This window comes from Mastomys coucha, unplaced genomic scaffold, assembly GCF_008632895.1.
Source record: "Mastomys coucha isolate ucsf_1 unplaced genomic scaffold, UCSF_Mcou_1 pScaffold12, whole genome shotgun sequence".
In the NCBI taxonomy this organism is placed as follows: domain Eukaryota; kingdom Metazoa; phylum Chordata; class Mammalia; order Rodentia; family Muridae; genus Mastomys; species Mastomys coucha.
The window spans coordinates 6,813,811-6,831,401 of record NW_022196894.1 but is presented as its reverse complement, the minus strand read 5'-3'; the positions used below and the strand labels follow the sequence as shown (position 1 = coordinate 6,831,401).

Here is a 17,591-nt window from a genome sequence, read left to right as displayed (position 1 = left end):
GTCTTTGTTTAGTTTCTGTTTCCATGATCTGTCCATTGCAGAGAGTGGGGTGCTGAAATCTCCCACTATTATTGTGTGTGGTGTAATATGTGCTTTGAGCTTTAGAAAAGTTTCTTTTATGAATGTAGATACCCTTGCATTTGGAGCATAGAGGTTCAGAACTGAGAGTTCATCTTGGTAGATCATACCTTTGATGAGTATGAAGTGTCCCTCATCTTTTTTGATCACTTTAGGGTGAAAGTCAATTTTATTTGATATTATAATGACTACTCCAGCTTTTTTCTTGGGACCATTGGCTTGGAAAATTGTTTTCCAGCCTTTTATCCTTAGGTAGTGTCTGTCTTTGTCACTGAGGTGGGTTTCCTGTATGCAACAAAATGTTGGGTCCTGTTTATGTACCCAGTCTGATAGTCTATGCCTTTTTATTGGGGAACTGAGTCCACTGATATTAAGGGAATGTTATTGTTGCTTCCTATTATTTTTGTTGTTAGAGTTGGAATTCTGTTCATGTGGCTATCTTCTTTTAGTTTTTTTGGAAGTTACTTTTTTGCTTTTTTAGGATGTAGTTCCCCTCCTTGTGTTGGAGTTTTCCATTTATTACCCTTTGAAGCAGTGGATTTGTGGAAATAAATTTAGTTTTGTCATGGAATACTTTGGTTTTTCCATCTACAGTAATTGAGAGTTTTGCTGGGTATAGTAGCCTGGGCTGGCATTTGTGTTCTGCTAGGGTCTGTATGACATCTGCCCAGGATCTTCTAGCTTTCATTGTCTCTGGGGAGAAGTCTGATGTAATTTTGATAGGTCTGCCTTTATATGTTACTTGCCTTTTTTCCCTTACTGCTTTTAAAATTCTTTCTTTGTTTAGTGCATTTGGTGTTTTGATTATTATGTGACGGGAGGAATTTCTTTTCTGGTCCAGTCTATTTGGAGTTCTATAGGCTTCTTGTATGTTCATGGGCATCTCTTTCTTTAGGTTAGGGAAGTTTTCTTCTATAATTTTGTTGAAGATATTTACTGACCCTTTAAGTTGAAGGTCTTCACTCTCTTCTATACCTATTATCCTTAGGGTTTGGTCTTCTCATTTTGTCCTGGATTTTCTGGATATTTTGGGTCAGGAACTTTTTGCATTTTGTGTTTTCTTTGACTGTTGTGTCAATGTTTTCTATGGTATCTTCTGCAGCAGAGATTCTCTCTTCTATCTCTTGTATTCTGTTGGTGATGCTTGCATTTATGATTCCTGACTTCTTTCCTAAGATTTCTATCTCCAGAGTTGTCTCTCTTTGTGATTTTTTTAACTGTTTCTACTTCCATTTTTAGGTCCGGAATGGTTTTGTTCAATTCCTTCACCTGTTTGGTTGTGCTTTTCTGTAATTTTTTTAAGGGATTTTTGTGTTTCCTCTTTAAGGGCTTCTACTTGTTTACTTGTGTCCTCCTGTAATTCTTTAAGGGATTTTTGTGTTTCCTCTCTAAGGGCTTGTACCTCTTTACCTGTGTTCTCCTGTATTTCTTTAAGGGAGTTATTCATGTCCTTCTTAAATTCCTCTATCACCATCGTGAGATATGATTTTAGATCGAAATCTTGCTTTTCCGGTGTTTTGGGAAATCCAGGACTTGCTGTGGTAGGAGTACTAGGTTCTGATGAAGCCAAGTAATCTTGGTTTCTGTTGGTAAGATTCTTGTGTTTACCTTTTGCCATCTGTTGATCTCTGGTGTTAGATGTTCTTGCTGTCTCTGCCTGGAGCTTGTTCCTCCTGTGGGTCTGTAAGCCTGTGTCAGCATTTCTGGGAGATCAGCTCTCCTCTGGTAAAACCCATGTCCAGATGGCTGTGGATCAGTCATCCCTCCTGAGTCCTGGGGTCAGAGCACACCTTGGAGACAGGATCTCCGCTTGTGGGAAAGGTGAAGAGAGAGCTGTGGATCTGCTGTCTCTCCTAGATATAGTCTGAGGTAGAAAGGATCCTGTCCCGGTTGCCATTTGTGAGGCCTGTGCCTCCCAGCTGGTTCCGCCATAGGAAGTCAGGGAGAGAAAATGGTGATCTAACCCTAGTCCCTGGGTTGGAGCACTCCCTGGAGGCAAGCTCTCTGCTTGTGGGGAAAGGGCAGAGAGGGCTGTGGATCTGCAGTCACTCGCTTCCAGGCTCTCATTGAAGGAAGTGAGGACAGGAACACAAACAGGGCAGGAACTTGGAGGCAGGAGCTGAGGCAAGAGCCATGGAGAGGCGCTGCTCCATTTCAGTTTTATTTTTACAGTGATTTGTTTGAGGAGGCACCATAGCTCATTTGTGGAAGTCAGTGAAAAACTGTAGAAGTCCATTCTTTCCTTCCACCATGCAGGTCCTCAGGCTTGGCTGCAAGCACCTTTACCTGCTAAACCATCCTGTAGGTCCCCACCCCAAATCATTCCCAAAGTCTAGCAGGGATTTCGGGTTCCCTGCTGGAGGCTGTCTGTTAACAACTGACTTTTGTTCTCCTCTGGCAGTGCTCCTTAGGGCTTGCTTGGCATCTACATGTCTGAGCAATCATTTACAACCCAAATTTATTCCTGCTGCAAGGCATTTTATCTTGTCATCCTGCCCTATCATCCCCACTGTTTCCCCCTGAGACAAGGTCTCTCTCTGATTGTAGTACAGGGTTGACAGCCAGCAAATCTCAGAGATCCTTCTGTCTCTGCTCCTCTCAGCACAAAGGGTGTGTGCGTGTGTACAGGGGCACAGGACCACACCCAGCTTTTCCTGTGTTCCTTGAGGATTTGAGCTCAGATCCTTGTTCTTATGCATCAAGTGCTCTTACCCACTGAGCCACCTCCCTCCCTCACCCCTCAGTGCCCACATTTTAGAGCTTGATAGGAGGATCCTGGTACAGGATCTTCCATGTCCTGAGTTCCTGTTCAGATTCCTGAGCGCTTCTCTCTCCACTTTTTGCTCCTGGGCCTTGGGTGAAATTGAAAAATATCCCACTATTGACCTCCCTCCGCGAACAGTATTCCAGGCACCTTGCCCCTTTCTGAAGCTGGAAAGTCTGTTTAGATCAAAGCAGGATCTCCTTGGAAACCCAGGTTTGTGCAAATCAGAAAACAATAAATTTGCGAGGTTGCACAAAGCTGGAGAAAGTGACTGCCAGCTGGAGCTAAATCCACTCCTCTGTCCACATTGACAGTTCCTGGCCTCGTAGGCTTGCTCTGCTGTCACTGACAAGATGCAGGCAGGCAGTTCTGCCACGTCCTCATCCCCCCCACCCCCAAAGTCATCATCCTGGTCTGTGTTCCAGCTGGGAAGAGCAGCCTGCTTGTCTACCCAGTAAAGTCCTTTTGTCTGGGGCTGTCAGGGATTACTGCCTCCCACACTGTACAGTGCTAGTCACTGTCCCAGTGCCAAGATGGAACCCGGGACTTTGTGCACACTCTGCAAGCACTCTGTGAGCCATTGAACTCCAGCCACTTGTTGACAGGAGACCTATTGGGGGGCAAGTGGTTCTTTCTGCTGGGAACAGAGTGAGAAAGCAGAGACTCCTTAGCCTTGTCACTGTGGCCAAGGTACAGATGGAGAAACTGAGGCTGGGAGAAGTTCACAATTTGCCAGAGACCACACATAGTAGAGGTGGTGCCTGTTTAGGTGCCGTTTGTCGGCTCCAAGACCTCTTTTCTAGAAGGTTCATTAGGATTTTGCTGGGTAGGCAAGCTGCAGTCATGCTGATCCCAGCCCCACCCTTCTCCCTTCCCAGCTCCACCTGTCAGTTGTCCTCTTACTCTACCTGCTTCTGTCCTTGCCATGATGCGATGTTGTGGGTCCTCTGGTTCCCAGCCATGTCCCTCTGTCTTGCAAACTTAACCAGAGATTGGCCTCAAACCACACATCAGCCCCAGGTTGTTGTCCTTGAACATGCAGGAAAATCTCCTGAGAACCTTGTTAGCAGAGCCAGACAGCAGGGCTAGGCTGGGACAAGACTCTCTCTCTCTCCAGCAAGTTCTCATACTTCAATGGCCGCTGGCCCACGTTTTGAGTAGCAAGGCGCTAAAGCAATGGTTCTCAACCTGTGGGTCATGACCTCTTTGCAAACCTCTATCTCCAAAAATGTTTACATTATGAGTCTTAACAGTAGAAACATTGTAGTTATGAAGTTATTGAAGTTATGTAGTTATGAAGTAGCAACAAAAATGATGTTGTAGATGGAGGTCACCACGGCATGAGAGGTTGTACTAAAGGGTCGCAGCATTAGGATGAAAAACCTTGGCTCTAGAGTAGCTTTTCTCTGAATCCCAGAAGCCTGAGGAGTAGCAACGTTGTAGCACTGAGGGGTCATGACTTGGTTTGTGATGGTTTGTAGTAAGTTACAGACTAACAGGCCTAGGGCTAAATTCTGGCCCCTACCAGGTTGTATATGTAAAGTTTTATTACAACACAGCCACACCCATCTCCACATAGTCTGGCAGCCCGCATACTACAAACGCCAAGTTGAGTCATCTGGAAGAGGTGGACTTGAAGACTTATAATGTATAGCAGATATGGTGACACATACAGTATGCATCGGTACTTGGAAGACTGAGGCCAGAGGATCCCTGAGTTCTAGGCCATCTTAGGGCTACAGAGTTGAGATGCTATCTCAAAAAAGGAAGGCCAGAGAGATGGCTCAGTGGGCAAAAACACTCCCTGGGTAAGCCCCACAGGCTGAGTTCTGTTCTGAGATCTCATGGGGGGAGGAGAGAACTGGCTTCCAGAAGTTGTCTTCTGACTTCCCTGTTGATTTGTGCCATGGTTCACACCAGCGCCGCCCCAGTCCTCGTAAATAAAATTTAAAAGGAAAGAGGGAGAAGAAAAGAGAAGATACCCAGGAACACTGGTGGTTAGCTTGTCCCCAGGATAAAGATGACTTGAATTGGAGTTCCCAGAACACAGTGTTAGGATTCTTAGAGATTGATAGCTGATTAGAGCTTTGTGATTGTAAAGTTGCAGACCAGAGACAGATTATCTTGGACTATCTTTAAACCCCTCTTGTCTGACCTAACATCTCTGTAGTGGGTAGGTAGAACTTTTGGAATGGTCCAGCCAAGCAACTTTCTAGCTTCTACCAGCCCTGAGGCCAAGGTGGTCATCAGGCAGTCCCTGTAACCTACAGGAAGGTTTCCCGTGCTGCTGTGACCTGCCAACCTGGTGTCCCCAACAGTAAGTTTGGCAAAGGTAAAGCCCGTGTGACTGTTTTATCCTGTGACTATGAAAAGTCCCCTTCCCACCGTGCAACTGGAACTCATGGTCCCCAGTCCATGGTCACTTGACATTTAGCTCAGAGTCAACCATATCTTATTCCCCTACAAGCAAGCAGTGGGTTTATGCCACCAGTGAAAATCCCTACTTGACTCTCAAAGCAAGGGGCTGTGGAGAAGGCAGGCGTGTGCCTCAGAGCTCAGGAGGCAGAAGCCCCCCTTTCTTTGTACTTTGATGCAACTCGGGCTGTGATGGATGAGATGAGGGCCACTCACACTGGGCATGCCCACTGAGACCATCCATCCTGACGGAACTCTTGAGCATCCACTCACAGACATATCCTGTGACGTCTTCACCAGCTCTCTGAACCATCCAAAGCCACTAATGTAAAAGTTAACCACCAATGTAGTAAGAATTAACCACCAATGTAGGAGTTGACTGCCATCTCATTCAGCCCTCATAGCGACACCTTAGTGGGCTGTGGTAATTCTGCTAATCCAGCAAAGGAAAGAAAACACATCTGGCAACTAGGAAGGGCTCTGCAAACATGGAGTACAGATTGCATTAGGCTCAGAGAGGCTGGGGAACTCAGGTCACACAGCAAATAAGAACAGTAGCTGAGCTATGGAGTGTGTGTGACTCCAACACTGCAGTTTTAGGGAGATGGAGTGATCTGTTCTCTGATGTGTAGGGCTGGGGAAGCTTCAGACACACCCTGCTGGGGCTCCTTATTTTGAGTGGCAGGAACCCTGCCTTATGGGGATGCAGAGGAGTGAAGAAGGAATCCTCTCTCGCATGCCACCCTTTCCCAACCACTCCCAGCCAGGGCAGAGAAAGCTTGGCAGCTGCCTGATCCAGTGTGCCAAGACTCCTCCCATGGGGTGACCCCTGGGTCCAATCCCCAGAGGTCCCGCCCAGGCTCTGGGATGAGCCAAACTGTGCCCTGGAGCTTGTTTCCCTGAGCTTTGTGGGAAGAGAAAAATGAACATTCCAGGGGAACCCCTCAGAGCCTGAGCCAAGATGCCAGCTAGCTCTGCGTGTGTGTGTGTGTGTGTGTGTGTGTGTGTGTGTGTGTGTGTGTGTGTGTGCAGTATAACCCCTCAGAGCCTGGGTCAAGGTGCCAGTTAGCTCTGTGTGTGTGTGTGTGTGTGTGTGTGTGTGTGTGCGCGCACACACACACGCCCTTGCTTGAGTGTGCAGTATAACAAGGCAGGGTGTTAGTCCAGAAAGAGAACTGTTCTCCAGAGGGCATCCACCTCTGCTCTGAGTGGCTATAAACTCGAGTAGGCCTTGCCATGTCTGTGTCTCAAAAAAAGAGACTTACACATTGGCTAAAGTTCTGAAGCATTGTTTAATGAGGTGCAACTGATGCTGCCTAGGTGTATTAGCCACAGCCTGAGGAGGTGTATGAAGGGAGCCTGCCCGCATCTGAGAAGGGGTCCTTTAAACAGAGGGGACAACTCCTGTAAATTACAGGCCCTCTATGTGATAAATGCCTGCTTACGTATGCCTCTTTGTTCTTGTTGAGAACAGCTTTCAGAGCTTAGTCCAGTCAGGACTTGGACTTGTGATCCTCTGGAGTACTGAGACTGCGGATGGGTGCCATCATGCCCTGCAACCTGCTGCATTTGATACAAATGTGTAACAGCTCTGAGAACAGGTCGGGGTGGCTTCAAAGGAGGAAGAGTGTTTGTGGGTACACATATACATGTTACATGCGTTTAGTAAGATCTTGGAACTTGCGGCTCTGCATTCAGGAGCATGTGCCCACTTGCCCAGGCTCTCCTATCTAGAGACCTCTTGGGTTCCCTGCTTCCTGCCTAGGTGCCTGGAGAGTCTGAGCCACAGGAGAAAGAGCACAACTCGGGCTGGAGCTGAGGGTCCAGTTTCATAATTGTCAGTACATTTCTCCCAGAAGCTTGGAAGCCTGGGGTGGGGCCAGTTCACTTGTGGGAAGTGCCTGTGGGGTCCCATGCACAGATATTAGAAAACTCTACCCTGCTTGGGACTCCTTGCTGGGACAGACAGCCTAGGCTAAGCTCCACATCTCCACCAGCAACAAAGTAATTAACCCAGCCCCTTCCTGCTGAAGAGCCTCTCAGTTTACCTACTTATCTCTCTCTCTCTCTCTCTCTCTCTCTCTCTCTCTCTCTCTCTCTCTCTCTCTCACACACACACACACACACACACACACATACACTCCGTGGTTCTGCACTTCTAAATCAGACAGGGGCTTCTGTGACCAAGTCACCAAGGGTTCTGAGAAGTCTCCCAGCCACAGAGTCAGAACCTCAGTGGGGCAGAGCCAAAGAATCTCTGGAACATTGACTTTTACTATTAGATAGTATGCCCCCCTTGAACTGTAGATTCTTTTTAAAGGGAAACTTTCATTTACATGTATTTTAGTGCGCGCGCGCGTGTGTGTGTGTGTGTGTGTGTGTGTGTGTGTGTGTGTGTGTGTGTGTGCATGGGATGGTGCGTGTGTAGAGATCAGAGGACTCAGAGAGCAAATTCCCTCTGTCCAGTGTGAGGGTCTCGGGGCTAGAACTGAAGCCACCATCAGGCACAGTGACAAGTGCTTTTACCCGCCAAATTAATTTAATTAATTAATTTGAGTCAGGGTCTCATGTGGCCCAGGTTAGCCTCACTGAGAATAATTCTCCCACTTGTACATCAGGAATGCTGGAATGACAGAAATGTGACCCAACCCAAGTCCTAAGAAACTCTTAGGACTGAGAGCTTTCTGTTTTTTTCCTTTGGTCCTGATAAAGAGGATGAGTTTATCTTTTGTGTGAGCTCTTGGCACACATTGTTCATGTGAAGCTCCTGGCTCCCATCTTTATACGCTCTGTGGTACCATTAGCAACGTGCTCTGCATTTCTGGACACCAGTTTTGATTATTGCTATGTGGCTCTTCATTTACTGTGCCATTACCAACACACATGCTATCTACATGCTTGGGTTAGTAATGATCTCACAGGGGATTGGCTGCTGTTGTGACACAAGCCTGACAGAAGCACTTTGCTCTCCAGGAAGGCCAATCCAGGATGCTCTCCTGCTCAGGGTGAGGCCCTCCTGCTCAGGGTGATGGCCCTCCTGCTCAGGGTGATGGCCCTGCTGTCTCAGGAAGGCCCAGGCCCTGGCCAGTGCTCTGTTGTTTGTCTTACAGCCTATCAGGATCACGGTCCACAGTCTTTCAGAGACTGGATCCCCCACTGGGGATTCTGGAGACACGCAGGCTTCCAGGGCTTCCAGGGCTTCCAGGGGTTGTATCTCAGTGGAACTTGGGGAGCTTTTCGTCTTCTTTTGGATGGAGACAACCCGGGCTTTGAGGAACAGGCTAGATAAGAGGCTGTGGGGAAAGAACATTATTTTTTTTTTTGGCAACAGAAACACCCACCTGGGCCTGGGCAGATGTGCCCTGGGTATGAATCATCAGTGGGCTGTAGCAGAAGGTTCTGGAATCCCCCAATGTTCTGGAAACCCCACAGACAGGTCTGATCAAGATATGCAGCAAGGAGGGGCAAAGGAGTGTGCTGGAATTAGCAGCAGAGGGCTCCAGCCTGGAGCCTGGAGAAGGACAAGAGGGAACAAGAGGAAAGCGATCCCACACTCTCCTGTCCTCACCCCCTTGTCCCTATGTCACCGCGAATGCAAGTCCATCCAGCTCCATCCCTGCCTTATTTATGTACACATGAAAAGAAGTCTCAGATTCTCTCACTCTCGGCCACTTTACCATACCCATCTACACAGCTAACACTGTGTACCTCAGTTTATAGTCACCTCAATCTTTAATAATTTATTTAGAAGTGACAGTTTATGGGCCAGGTATCCCAGTTCTCTGAAGGCTGGGGCAGGAGGATTGTCTTGAGTTTGAGGGAAGCCTGGGTTATATATAGTGGAATTGTCTTTAAAAACAAAAATCAGTAAGGAAGACCTGCGTAGCAGCACGCATATGCCTGTGTCCAGCACTGGAGAGGTTATACATGAGGTTCATGAGCCAGAGGTGAACCTTGCTTATAATAAAATAGAGAAGAGGGAGTCACGGCAGCAAGTCTAGACTTTGACACTCACTGTCATTCATTTAGTTCATGTACTGGATGTGCTTCTTGAATTGAGCAAATGAAAACACAGGCCGGACACCCTATTATACCTGAACATCAGATTATGTCATTTTTGAGTTTCAGCATGTGATATGCAGTAACTGAGGTATGTCTTGGTTTGTTTGGGCTGTTATAAATAGCACAGACTGGAGACTTTATAAACAATAGGTTTTACTTAGGTACAATGGCACATGCTTGTTAGTCCCAACTTTTTAGAGGCTAAAACCAGAGGGCTATGTATGGGCTCCAGGCTAGCCCAGAGTACACAGTAAGACTATTAAAAAAAAAAAAAAACAGACAAACAAACAGCAGAATCACACCCAAACAATGAAATTCAGGTTTGTGAGGCTGGAAGTCTCCAGTATCAGAGAGACCTCTGGATTAGAAAATTGTTGATTTCATGTTTCTTACATGATGGAATGGTCCCCACATCATGACCTATTCAATTTCCAAATGTCCCACCTTCACCAGCCAGCATACTGAGAGGATATATATATATAGAATATATATGCACACACACACACACACACTTTGCACTTTGCACTTTGCACTTTGGACACACTCAGTGACTCTGGAATTCAGATGTAACCAGGTATCCTGTGCTTTAGCTGGCCACTCTTAGGATGACGTTGGCTCCTACTCTTGGTTCCCTCTGTCCTTCTAGTCTCCACACTCTGAGTGATGGGACATTCCCAGCAGTACTAATGATTTCTCTGGCTTTTATGCTCCTCACTCATTAGACTGGCAGAGTAGGAATAATAAACAGCCCTTTTGAGAGTTGGGTCTAATTTCAACTTGGTAGCACACAAAGCCAACATCTACTTACAGTAAAACTGGATCAAGCAGAGTCAAACAATGTTGTAGTTGAGCCTAGTGGTGCATTTTTTTTTCTTCAAGCATTCTTTAATCTTTGGCTATATGAAATTGAACTCTTTGTGGTGATGGATAATTGCAGAAGATTCTAGAAATCAAGCCATCATGGAGAGCATTGCTTTTAGGCATGGCAGGAGTAGGATGTGTGCATCTTTGGTGCTGGGTAATTCCAGGGCTGGAGTGGGTATCAGCACAACCATCTACAAAGAGCCTTCTCACGGGACCCAGGCTGCTGCATGCCTGAGCCTGGAGAGTGCCTGAGCCTGGAGAGAGCAGTGTGGTAATGCCAGGTACTACCATCCACTCAACCCTGAGCAAAGGTAGGGATGGCCAGGGGCAAGGCCAGGTCCCTTCAGCAACAACAGATCAGCCGAATGTGCCTATTCTTTATTGACATACTTGTTATTTTTATTTGTGCATTAATTTTTGAAACAAGGTCTAACGTAGCCAGGCTGGTCTCAGAGTTACTTTGTAGCTAAGCATGTCCTTGAATTCGGATCTCCTTGCCTCCATCTCCTGAGTGCTTGGGCTGCAGGAATGTGCTGTTACTGAGGATGGAGGCCTGGCTTTGCATGAACATTTCCAGTTCTTTTATTCTTTATTATAGAAAATTTCAAACACATAAAAGTATAGAAAGACACATGATGACTTCCATGTTCTCAGGACAAATGTCAAGTCATCACTGACCTGTTCCTGTGTGATCTTTCTCTCATTTTCTCATTCATGCTGGGCAAGCGCTCTGCCACTGAGCTCCAGTCCAGACTTTCTTCTGCTCTTCTACTGAGGTATATATATATATTACATACGGCCCAATGAATTTTAAGATTTTCCCAGCCTCACACCTCTGACATGGAACACTTCTCATCCCAGCAGGTTCCCTCCTGCCTCTGCTACGATCACATTTCCATAGAGTGGAACAATGTCAGCATTACATTGGAATGTAATTTCTATGAATAGATATTAGATAATACCCTCCAACACACACACAACCACACCATACACACACACTCACACAACCAAATGCACACACTCATATACACATTCACACACTCACACCACACACAGAGAGACACACTCACACATAGACACACACACATACACTCACCACACATAGACACACATACAAAACCAAACACACACTCACACACTTTTTCTCCCTTCCTCCTTCTCTCCTTACTTCCTTTTCTTTTCTTTTTCCTTTTTCTTCCTCCTTTCTCCCCCTCCCTCCCTCCTCTCCTCCCTTCTTCTCTTCCCACTAAACAATGGTTGCCTTCCTCCAGCAGAGGTTCAAACCCAAAGTTACTCTTGATGCTGGCCCAGCCCAGCAGTCAGTGTCATGGTGACGAGCAGGAATGGTAGTAGTTTCCAAAGGTCAGCCAAGTCACATTCCTTGTCCCACAGGTGTTCTGGAGTGGGAAAAGTTAGACTAGAGGCCCCTGACGTGACTTGAGTTCCCTGCCTGCCTTCCCCACGAGGAGGAGTGACAACTTTCTGGCAGGCTGTGACAGTTTCCTCACTCCCACAGATACTGCAGGAGATCTTTCAAGCAGAGAATACCATCATGTTGCTGGAGAGAGCCATTGCGGCCAAGGAATGCCCACTGAAAGTGGCCCAGACCAGGCTAGCATGCAGGACCCGACGGCCCAACGTGGAGCTCTGCAGGGACGTGCCACAGTTCAGGTGAGTTGGAGCGGGAAGAGACTACTGGGACCCGGGAAGAGAAGGGTGGGTCTCGGAGGCTCCACTGTTACTGGAGTTGTAGGTTTTGGAGCCTGGGCTCTTCCTGGCAGTTCTAACAGGCTAGGTTTGTCTACTTGTCCTTAACAGGCCAATTAGATAAGCAACTGAGAAGCATGGGCAGGAGATTATGCAGTGTGGCCACATTGGGGAAAGGAACTCATACAGAGGCCCAGCTCCAACACCTCCCAGTGCATCCTCAGGTCCTCACATGAGATTCAGGTTCAAATAAAGGACAGGAGGACTGCACAGCAGCCCTGGTCTCACCCATCACTGCCTGAGCTCCTGTTTCTCCTGAAAGGTGGTCTAGCAGATTATTAGAATTTGAAGTCTCCTGATTGCTGTCTCCAGCCCTTTCCTTTCCATCATGAGACCCCTTGGGGCGGGGATGGGAAAGAACTTTCAGTCCTGCCTGGATGGTCACAGCAGGAACACTCCGTCTGAGAACCAGGCCCTGCATGACTCAGGACACTCAGTCCCAGAGCTCAGCTGTGAGCTGGATTGAAGGTTTAGGAGCTCTGGGTTCCACCCTGTCTCTCTCTAGAGCTTCCCTGCTCAGGAAGCCCTCCTGCTTCCTCTAAAAGGCCAAAGAGACCTTAGCTGTTAGGAGAGACCACAGTCCTGGCCCCTCCATTTCTTCAGCAAATCTCACCACAGGATCTGATGGAAGAGGAGGTACCTGCTTACATCCCTGTTCATTGCTACCTCTTCCTTGCAAAGAGCCCAAGTCACTACCGGATAGTTAAGTGGACTTGCTTCAAGAGAGGGATGGAAAGCTTATGTGTCTCCAGCAAGGGGGCTCAGATGCATAGGGCAGGATGGGTCCTGTCTCTCTCTGGCATCTAATGGCTGGCACAATCCTGGAGCTCCTCGCTTTGTCAACCACCAATCTATGCTTGGCCTCTTTTTCTTTGTTTCCTGCTTCCTTCACTGCTTACTTTCCTTTTCATGTAGAACTGAGGATCGAACACAGGGCCCTACACATGCAAGACAAACACTCTACCAACTGACCCATATCCTCATCCTCTTAAACTTAACTTGAATTGAATGGGGACAGAGATGTAGCTCTATTGGTAAAGTGCTTGCCTAGAATGAATGAGGTACTGAGTTGGTTCCTAGCACCTCAGAAACCGCACAGAAGCACAGACTCACAGAAGCACACAGGAGGTAGAGCAAGGAGAACCAGGAGTTCAGGGTCATGAGATCAGGTTACAGGACACCCTTCCACAGTTGGCTACACAGAGTTTGAGGCCAGCCTAGGCTGCATAAGACTTTGTCCTTTAAACGTTTTTAAAATTTAATTTAAAAAGTAGACCATGAATTGAGTGCACAGAGGGCTTTTTTAAATATCAGTTTCTGAATCATTTTAGGGGCTCTTTAGCCCCACGTAGCTCCCGGGCTTCTCACTTGCAGACAGCATGGCCGATTCAGAGTTCCTCTTGGCACTGCTGTGGGACAACTTTTCCTCCTTGGTCTCCACATGGCCCATTTATTCTCATCTTTTTTTTTTTTTTCTACTCCAAAGATTCCCCATCAGAGACCTTCCAGGATTTGGGGAAGTTTGGCAGAGGCAGAGTAAGGTGTGAGACAATATGGGGAGTGGCCTCAGATGCATCTCCTTCTGGTCTCTGAGGTACACACTCCACTCCGGGGGTCTTTCCACTGTGGTGCATTTTTCAGTCTCTCTTCCAGGCCAGGTAGCTCCCATTGGTTGGGAGCCATCATTCTCTGAGGACTGAACCTATGAGTCAAGAGGGGCTAACACAGCATGCATGGATGTGTGTTCCTGATGGAAGAGACCTGAGCAAAAGTCACTGTAACCTGATCTCATATGTCAATGAAGCTGGTTCCTGTGTTACCTGCAGAGACCATGTTTTCTAAGTAGCCAACACTCATTTAAAGTGTGCCTGACAGAGCAGGACCATGCCTATGACCTCAGTCGGCCCTTGGGATGTGAAGGAAGGGGAACAAGGTGTTTCAAGTTGCTCACCTTGACTATGTAGAGAATTTGAGGTTGTTCTGGACTGTGAGGGGTAAGGAATAGAAAGGGAGGGAGAAAATGGGGTGAGGGGAGGGGAGGGGATGACAAGACCAGAAAGTCACATAATCGACCAGGTGTGCCTGAGTGACTTAGGCAGGACAGCTTGAGCACTAGAGTTGGAGACAATGTCACCATCGCCAGCATAGTGACACTATCTTAGAGACAAACAAAACAGAATAAATATTCCTTTGGATTATGGTCAAATAGTTTTTCACAGAATGACTATGCCACAGTCTATCTTTCCCTCTTCTGGGCCATGTTGCAGGCACTTGGTGTGAACACCCTTCTTCAGTTCAGCTTAGAGAAGCAGGAGTGGGACTGCCGGCCCTGGGGGCAAGCCGGTAGTTAGCTTATTGACAGGTTCTGCTCTCTGTACCATCTGTCTCTTCTTTCATGCTTTGTCAGCCTTGGTGACCACCCCTAGAGGTGCTCATCCACCTGTGCTCCCCTCTAGGGCTGAGGACTGCACTGCAGTGGCCACCCCCAGGCACTTTACCAACCATATAGGGGGTGGCTGTGCTGAGAGGAGAGTCATGGAGGTTTCTCTCTGTCCCGCTCCAGGCTCGTCAATGAGGTCTTCACTATAGACGACACTCTACAGACGCTCAAGCTGAGGCTTCGGGAAACGCAAGACACGTTGCAGCTGCTGGTAATGACCAAGTCCCGGCTGGAGCACGAGCTGGCCATCAAAGCCAACACCTTATGTATTGATAAGGACAAATGCATGCGCATGCGCAAATCCTTCCCCAGCACGCCCCGCCTGACGGGCTACACCTGCTCTGGCATTGGCTCAGGCCCTTACGCCAGCCACGCCCCTCGTGTCAGTTCCAACCCCTGTGGCGGATCCTCCTCCTGCAGCGGCTCTGCGCTTTGTAGAGGCCCCGCCTCTTGCGGGGGCGGGGTCTCTTGCGGGGGCGGGGCTTCTTGCGGGGGTCCCCCCCCTTGTGGAGGCTCCGCGCTCTGTTCCCACTCTGTGTCTGGTTCCTGCCCTGGCTCCTGCTTTGCACCGGTGTGTTAAATGGCACAACGCTGGAAAAGGCTGAAAAGAAAATAAAAGAGTCGTTTTCTCCCCTTCCTGTCTTCAGGAAAATGTGAAGATACAGAACCGAAGTAAATCAAAGCTCTCTGAGCTAGTTCCAGAGGTGGATAGCTCGGTGGGAGGTCCTGGGAGGTAGGACAGGATTCCACAAGGACAGAGCCTGGTACCTGTGGCACCCCAGCTACACAGGAAAGTTCCTTTCTCCTCTCCCCTCCCCTCCCCTCCTGTTCCCTCCTCTCCCCTCTCCTCCCCTCCCGTACCCTCCCCTCCTCTCCACTTAAGAATTCAGAATCTGAGCTGGAATTCTGACTTTGTGGTGACTTACTTGTCTAGCATACTTAAAAGATACCGGGTTCATTTCCCAGTCGTTTCAGATTTATGGGCTAGTGCAAAAGTAGCAGAATTGGGCAGAGATGGCTCAGCTGGTAAGTCTTGGCTGACTCTTCAAACTTCATAACCAGGACCTATGTTAAAATGCTAGATGAGGTGGTACACATCTCTACAACCAGCCCTCCTACCGCTAGAAGGGAGGCAGAAACAGGATTGCCAGGACACTCACGGGCCTGCTAGTCTGGAGTAAGCTAGGCAACAAAGATTGCTTCTCAGAGGCTGGAGAAGTGGCTTAGCATCTAAGAATGCATATTGCTCATATAGAGGATTGAAGTCTAATTCCCAATATCCACATGGTGTACCCCAACTGTCCATAAATCCTCATGGTGCTGCTCACCCATTGTACCTGAATTTTCTTTCTTTTTCTTGAGACAGAATCTCATTGTGTAGCTTGGGCTAATCGTGAACTGACAGATTCTTCTGCCTCTGCCTCTGCCTCTGCCTCTGCCTCTGCCTCTGCCTCTGCCTCCCAGGTGCTGAGACTAAAGGCTATATACCACCACACTCAGCTCTCAGATTATTGGCATCATACATGTTATAGAGAATTTGTCAAACTAAGAGGTTAATATCCACACATTTCTGTCAACTAAACCCCAGAGTTCATGAGATTCCACCAGTTTTTCCATCCACTTCCTCTTTCTGGTCCAGAATTCACATTCCATTGGGTTAAAATGGATCTCTCATCTTTTTAAAAATTTTTATTGTTTTGTTCTTTGAGATAGAGGTCTTGATATTTGGCCGTTGCTAGACTCAAATTTTGTTGATCCAGTCTCTACCTTTCAAGTGCTGGTGTGTGTGTGTGTGTGTGTGTGTGTGTACGTGTGTGTATGTGTGTGTGTATGTGTGTGTGCATGTGTGTATGTGTGTGTACATGTGTGTATGTCTGTACATGTTTGTGTGTATGTGTGTACATGTGTGTATGTGTGTACATGTGTACATGTGTGTATGTGTGTACATGTGTGTATATGTGTATGTGTGTGTATATGTGTATGTATGTGTATGTGTGGGGTGTATATGTATATGTGTATGCGTGTGTGTATATGTGTATGTGTGTGTATGTGTGGGGGGTGTATGTGTGTGTGTGTATGTGTGTATAGGATAGAGGGCAACTTTGTAGAGGTCATTTTCTCCTTCACCCTTTGTGAGGCCTGGAGATAGAACTCAGGTCACCAGACTTGCCTAGCAAGTGCTTTTACCCTTTGGGCCATCTGGCTAGCTTCGGCTTCTGCACACACTTACAATACATCTGGAAGAGACCTTCCCTCCTTTGGCTCCCCCAATGAATTCTTTCTGAAATTTAGCATAGCAGTGTAGATGTGTGTTTATCTTATGCCTTGAGTTCTAGTCTGATGCTGTGTCCTATAGACTGTTCTAAAGAACCCTTTAGTGCCGTGGTTCTCAACCTGTGGGTGGAGAACCTTTTGGCAAAACTTAATCTCCAAAAATATTTACATTATGACTCATAACAGTAGCAAAAATACAGCTATGAAGTAGCAACAAAAATAATGTTATGGTTGGGGTACCACAGCATTAGGAACTGTATTAGAGGGTCACAGCATTAGGAAGGTTGAAAGCCACTGTTTTCGTGGGTAACAGTGGAAACATCATCATCCATGCTTGTGTGTGACAATTTTGAGAAACCAATGTTTAGGAGGTTTTGGATGAATTTGGAAAAAAACCAAGCAGAAGGAATCAGGGTACCTGAGACTTCAGTCATCTCTGGATCTCAGCCCTACACACAGTGGTGTGCATAAACACTTCATTCAGCCAAGAGCAAGAGCCCGCATCAGTGGATACAAATGTATAGGACTGACTCTGTCCTGCATTTGGTAGGCAGCTAACACCGGAGGGTAAGATGTGTGGTTGAATTGAAGGTGGGAAGAGTGAACCCCAAACCCACCTGCCAAATACAGTAGAAGGCCCAGATGATAGTGGACTACCCCAATGCACACAAGCATGTGCGTGCACATGCACACACACACACTATGATTCTCAGAAGTCAGCATGCTGCTAACCACAGTTAAACAGAGTAGTGATTCTGCAACAGACAGGGCCCATGGTAGGAAATCTCAGAGACAGCCCCAAGGCTGGCCTCGTTCTAGGCCCAAGAACAGCCTGAGAAGTCATAGAGGAATTTCCAGCTGGCCCACTTTCCAAATTGACTCAGGAGGGATGCTGTCCAGCTAGCTGGCTCCAAGAAACACACCAGT

At 47.4% G+C, this 17,591-nt stretch overlaps 1 protein-coding gene across 1 annotated transcript in view; it reads left to right on the top strand.

The window, feature by feature from the left end:
* Tekt5 (tektin 5) overlaps positions 1-15,024 on the top strand; it is a 45,365-nt gene extending 30,341 nt beyond the window's left edge. Inside the window, exons 6-7 of the mRNA XM_031362395.1 lie at positions 11,700-11,854; positions 14,514-15,024. Of these exons, the coding sequence (XP_031218255.1) occupies positions 11,700-11,854; positions 14,514-14,970 (612 nt within the window). The 3' untranslated portion in view covers positions 14,971-15,024. The remainder of the gene's footprint in view (positions 1-11,699; positions 11,855-14,513) is intronic.
* Positions 15,025-17,591: the final 2,567 nt, after the last annotated feature.